The 6000-nt window shown below is 32.6% G+C and overlaps 1 protein-coding gene across 10 annotated transcripts in view; it reads left to right on the top strand.

Moving 5' to 3' along the window:
• The first annotated feature begins 4414 nt into the window (after window positions 1-4414).
• The window catches only part of js (jiangshi), a 50240-nt gene continuing 48654 nt past the window's right edge, over window positions 4415-6000 (top strand). The window contains exons 1-2 of one of the 10 annotated variants that reach the window (XM_089703178.1): window positions 4415-4542; window positions 4903-5041. In XM_089703178.1, coding sequence (XP_089559304.1) covers window positions 4976-5041 — 66 coding nt within the window. In that variant the 5' untranslated portion in view covers window positions 4415-4542; window positions 4903-4975. Of the gene's footprint in view, window positions 4547-4871; window positions 5042-6000 lie in introns of all 10 variants that reach the window. The other 9 variants (XM_089703177.1, XM_089703184.1, XM_089703179.1 and 6 more) reach the window with 9 other exon arrangements.

Genomic DNA, 6000 nt, shown 5'->3' with positions numbered 1-6000 from the left:
AAAATTGGTCGGCTAGTGCCATTTAATTACGATACCAAACATACCGTTGACACAAGGCTTGGTGACAATCCTCGAAACCACCGCCACAAATCATCTGCGAGATGATATTTGATCCGACTCGCCTTCCTTTGTTGTGATTAGGCTTTGCATTGGTAAATACAATTTGTTCAATTCCAATTTCCATAATTGGTAAACCAATGGTGGTTTCCTGATTCCTGAAGCGTAAACTTTTAGGATACGAAGTATCAATTTCATGCGCCCATTATTTGACGTATCTAACCTTTATTGTATTTTATTAGGTCATTTACTATACTGCCCACTGTGAAGTAGATTTCAAAACCTTTTTCTACCTACCTTAGAAGAGTGAAGATCCGATACGGTCATATCCAAAACTTCTTTCGTGGGTCCTCGTTGACAAAAGCAAATATCTATGATCATTTTAATGATCAATCCTTTGTATATTTGCACCAATCGCCATTAAAGCCCCGCGAGGGCTGATATATATTTGCACCATTTCCCCGTGGGGACGGTTGTTATCAAAGCCCCGCGAAGGCTGATATATATTTGCACCATGTCTCCGTGAGGTACTGTTGTAATCAAAGCCCCGCGAGGGCTGATATATATTTGCACCATTTCTCCATGAGGGACGGTTGTAATCAAAGCCCCGCGAGGGCTGATATATATTCGCACCATCTTTTCCGTGAGGGACGATTGTAATCAAAGCCCCGCGAGGGCCGATATATATTTGCACCATTTCCCTGCGAGCGACAGCTGCGCGAGGGATGTTTGTAACTAGAAATAAGTAGGGCCTGCCAAAAAATGCTTAAGAGACACCCTGCGAGGGTGAATTTGACCTGGCTAACCCCTGCGAGGAGTAGTGGCCACATTTATGTATTCTGCTTCGAGCAAGAATACACCTTAGTGCTAATATAAAAATAGCAGTAAATAATCATTTAAATAATATAGCAATTAACAAGGTCCTTTAACTTATTTTCCAATGTTAGCGACATTTAATAAATTCATAATTCAAATCAATTCACTAAATTTTAAAATGAACTTCGATTCATATTTATTTTTGTTCATGCAATCGATGTAACATTTAGTTGCTTTATATCCGTTAACATTCCTTACGAACGCAACCATACCGTCGTAGGACGTTATAATATTTAATTGCACAAAATAATCTCCACTCACCCGCAATTTTTTACTTTTTGTCAAGGTGTACAAGTTTATAATATTATTCTAAAACGTTAGAAGTGAATTGTAAATCCTTTGAAATAAGTGTATCTAAATCTAATTAATTATATTAAGATATCTCGATAATTATTATACGATAACCCTTTCAGCACAAGTTCAGTAAACCAAAGAATTTAATTGTAAAATTTTTGGTACTTACTCGTTTTAACAAAAAAGTTGCATCATTTGAACATAGGAAACGTAATTTTCAATCAAATTAGCCGTGTGTAATATGTCTATTTTCACATAAAAACGGATCAGAATAATACTCATAAAAGGACACGTATAGACTACGGATAGTTTTGAATGTGTGGAACATTCATGGTACGTATCTACTATACATGAGCGAATTCCATCATTATTCAGTTGAGCGGTAACTCCCGTACGATTTATAAAATAATATCACAACGTGTTCTGACATGTCGTGACTTCTTGGAGCTGACTCATCTCGTTCGATAATTTTTAGTAATAAACTATGATAGGAATTCCGAACCGTTCCTAGCGATAACGACAATGTAATAAAGTCGTAGCAATGGATTGTATGCCTGTAAAGCTTTGAGTTGGCTCATATCCATACTAAGTATTAATTGTAATTTTTCCACGAAAAATTCACTTGTACCCTTGTAATAAAAACACATTATTAAAAATGAAATAAAATATTAAAAATATCTATATACAAGAGAGGGTATTTGATATATCATATCAAATAATCACAAAAGTAATATTAACGATTCGAGTAAAGCCGAACGGTAACACCGTTAAAATAGCTTTACTCACAGTATTAAAAATTCAAATATTAATTAGTACATATTGCATAATGAAATATTTCAAAAGAAAAGTTACTATTTCAAGTAAAATGTAACGGTTGTATCGTTAATTTTAAATATCTTTATTCATGCTATTAAGTATTTAAGCATATTGAAAAATAAACTATTGCTGAAGGATTCATTAAAAACCTCAGCATTTTAAATAAAGTCCAACGATTATACCGTTGACTTTAAAGATTTTTACTCATTTTTAAGTAAAATATTATTAGAATAGATGTAAAAATAACTCACTGTACCGATCCGACGGGATACACTTTTTAACACTTTTAGCACTTGCTTTAAGCAATACTTAATACTTAATAGCACCAAGGTTGTAGTCTTGTAGACAACCTTCTCGCGGCGGAAGCTAGACGCCAATGAAGAAGATCAAGCGCCTGCACATTATCGTGCGCCGGCCGCGCCACCTGGTGGGAGGTGTGCCGTGTGCGAGAGAGATAGCATATATACAACGAGAAAGAGAGGGAAAATAGGCGGAAAAAGCTAGGTACCTTCTCAATAAGTAAGCTTCAAATTACGGTCAAGTGTTTAATATGCAATTCCAGTGCAATATAGTACGTCGAATAGAGGTGATAAAAAATGACTTTACTTTCAGCCATAACTGATTCCTATCCACATAAGTGATACCTTGTATATAAATGCTTTACTTTGTATTAGTATTTCCTTAGATTATTTCCTTGTTATTTATTTTTTATTTCAAAAGAAATAAACATACAGAGTATACAACTCTATGCAGGAGCTAGTTTTTTTATTTGCACATCTGCCACTTGCATCATTATGCGAGAAATTCTTCTCATTAACTTATACTATTTCCTTCTCATTAACTAATTATAAATAGGAGTCAATAAACGTCATCCTGTAGGTCATCCTATTATTTTTTTACCTATATTTTCTTTATATAATTATTATCTAGAACTAGCGGTACTCCCGGGCTTCGCTCGTGGTACATCCTATAGCCATCCTCAATAAATAGGCTATCTAACACTGAAATAATTTTTCAAATCGTACCAGTAGTTTCTGAGATTAGTGTGTTCAAACAAACAAACAAGCAAACTCTTCAGCTTTATAATATTAGTATAGATGTATTTAACAAAATTCCTTCCTTCCTTTCCTTGCTTTATATAAATGTTCTCGAGGAAAAATAAAATACTAAAATAATAAAAGACTCCGAAATTACAGAATCGATCTTGAAAATTACGTCAAGATGAGAATACTGATAATTTTTTGTTTTTAACTGGAGTCAATTGGATTTGGAGTGAGCCGGTAATCTTGATATTATATTATAAAAAAAATGATTCATTATTTTACTCGTAATGGTGATATAGTTATCGTTAAGTTTATTGACATTTCAATACGTGAGAAATTTATAATTGTAATCACATAGATCGGTATTTGACCTATAGCAGTATATTATTCATTAAATAAACATGTTGGTATTTCTATCCATACCATACACATACTTAACTAAATAAAGCTCGCGACTTCGCGCGTGGAGAGATTTCTTAGTAATATAATATAGTAGAGTTATAAGTCTACAACAACTCTCTTTGACCGCCTCATTGGTACAGTGGTTGACGCGTGATCGTAGAAACGAGGGGTGCCGGGTTCGATTCCCGGTGGATACGAGAAAAAAAAATGTCTCGCTCTGGCAGGACACAGAAGGCTGATCACCTATTTGTTCCTAAGAAAATCGATCAGTGAAACAGATGTATGCTTAATGCATCTGCCCCTTACCCCACTTAGGGACACGGGACTTCACTTTTATAACTTTACATGTGATTTTAGTAAATAATAAAAGTCTTGAATTCACCTCTAGAAATGTAGGAACTATACTGTAATAATATAGCGTGAAATAAACGAAGCTCTTAATGCAACAGAGAATGTAGAGCAAAGCTTAGACACTATAATTTTCTTCGATGTTTTCAAGTACCTACTTCGGAAAACTTAATATAGTTTTGATGACCAATGTCTGAGTTTTTTTTGTAACATTCAGTTCGTTATTTTGTATAATTCTAAGTGATAAGCGTATCCAGGGGCCCATGCTGCCTTAAATGGTGCATTGGATTACTTTTTGTTTAGTTAGAAATATCATTTACAACAAAAGCGCCAAGTTAAAGTACACGCAAAAAATACAATGAATCCTTGACTCAAAAAAAATATTTAAAAATTAACAAAACGACTTCACAAGCGTCCGCAATCGTGACGAACAAGAGACAATGCTGAACTTTGACACACCTAATTTTTTGCTACGACCTGTTTAGAATCGAAACCACGGATGCGCCTAACTTACCCGCGAACAATGTAAATTGTATATAATATATATGCCCAAGGACGTCCATAGTAGGGGCATTCGATAGACTCGCGCCAAATGTCAGTAATATCTCGAACGCCGCGAGCGAAACTCGTCGAAACGAACATCGATAAACTATCGACTCTATACAACCCTAGTGTAGTGCTGTACGATAAACAAGGGTGAAATAACGTATGTTTGTGCAAGTTTATTGAATGAATTTAATTTACAATATTTATTACTTTTTGATTGAACTTGTATTATTTTGCATAAATACATAAAAAATTGTATGTAGATTGATGTAATATATTATAGAATCAAACAGTAGCGACAACTGAATTAGGTCAATTATAAATTACAATTTGAACTAAATTGATTTATTAAGTTTAATATATAAACTATAAGATATTTCAAAGTGTATATACGAAATCTTTGATGAATTCATAATTCATTATTAAAATGTAAATTTTAAAACGAGCTTGCACAAACACGTTATTATAATAATACATTTAATAATAAAGAGTTGATTAACTAGAATTTAGTATTCATTAGGAGCCTGGAGTTTTATAGCGTTATCTTTGCAAGAAGTTTGTAATAAGTGATGTCAAATTGATACTGTGTCGAAATGAATCGAATGAACTTTTTTTTGTTGTGTGCAACACTCACTTGCATCTATACTGTTACGACTCAGGTGAGAAACAATGGTTTTTACTAACAATTATAGTCGTTATTCAATCGTTATTGTACTAGGTAATAATTGAAATAGATAAGTATTTATTTTTCTACACATAGGGTGGAAATTTTCTATGGCCCTTGGAGGGAAAGTACCTGAAATACAAAGTAGAGCAATATTTTTAGGAATGTTTTCTTTCAGCAAAATTTTCTTTCTCCAGTATTTTAAGTACTTTCCTCCTAGGACCATAGGAGATTCCACCCTGTATAAGAGTAGCTGCTCATCTTAATCTAGTTCGGGGTTATGTTAATATTTTGTTGCAATAGGATGACTAAATGCTTCTTATTGTTAGATAGAGCGATCTACAGAAAATTGCAATCTATATTTTGTAAATAAAATTATGTAACAAATTATTTTTCTGGTAATTGGATTCGAATCGTCAAAATTTGGGTGATGGTCAAGGTCATTACCACTTCGACAATAGGGTCAATATTTTCGTCAATCAAAGATTCTTTAACTTTGATTGTTCGATTCTAAAGTGAATTATTTTTTGTTATTATTATTTCTACTTATCTGAACACTGGACATTATGAACTAACCTCTAGCCTTTTAAATAAAATTTTAATAATTATATTTTTATTTACATTTTAAAGAAATTACTTTATTAATTATAATATAATAATACTACATCTAATAATTTAAGTAATCGACCATAATTGTAATAATTTATGTAAAACTAATTTAATATGCAGGACTTTATATCAGGTAACAAGTTAGAAAAAAAATCTTATAATAAAATGCAAAATGATCTGTTATAATATCATAAAAAAATACAACCGTACTTTATACTCCCAAGTTTTTGTTGATTATTTATATAAATGAACGTCTATCTAATAAGTATTTACTTGAACTTTAAAAGGTTATCAAGTGCTCTATTTAATGTCGTAAACATCGTGTTTTTTCTATTAGGTATCTTC

The sequence above is a fragment of the Colias philodice genome, chromosome 14 (genome assembly GCF_061535455.1).
Source record: "Colias philodice isolate Cphi_HAF_F1 chromosome 14, ilColPhil1 Martin Lab GWU primary, whole genome shotgun sequence".
NCBI classification, from domain to species: Eukaryota; Metazoa; Arthropoda; class Insecta; order Lepidoptera; family Pieridae; genus Colias; species Colias philodice.
The sequence above is the reverse complement of the archived record's forward strand: the minus strand, read 5'-3'. Positions and strand labels throughout refer to the sequence as shown.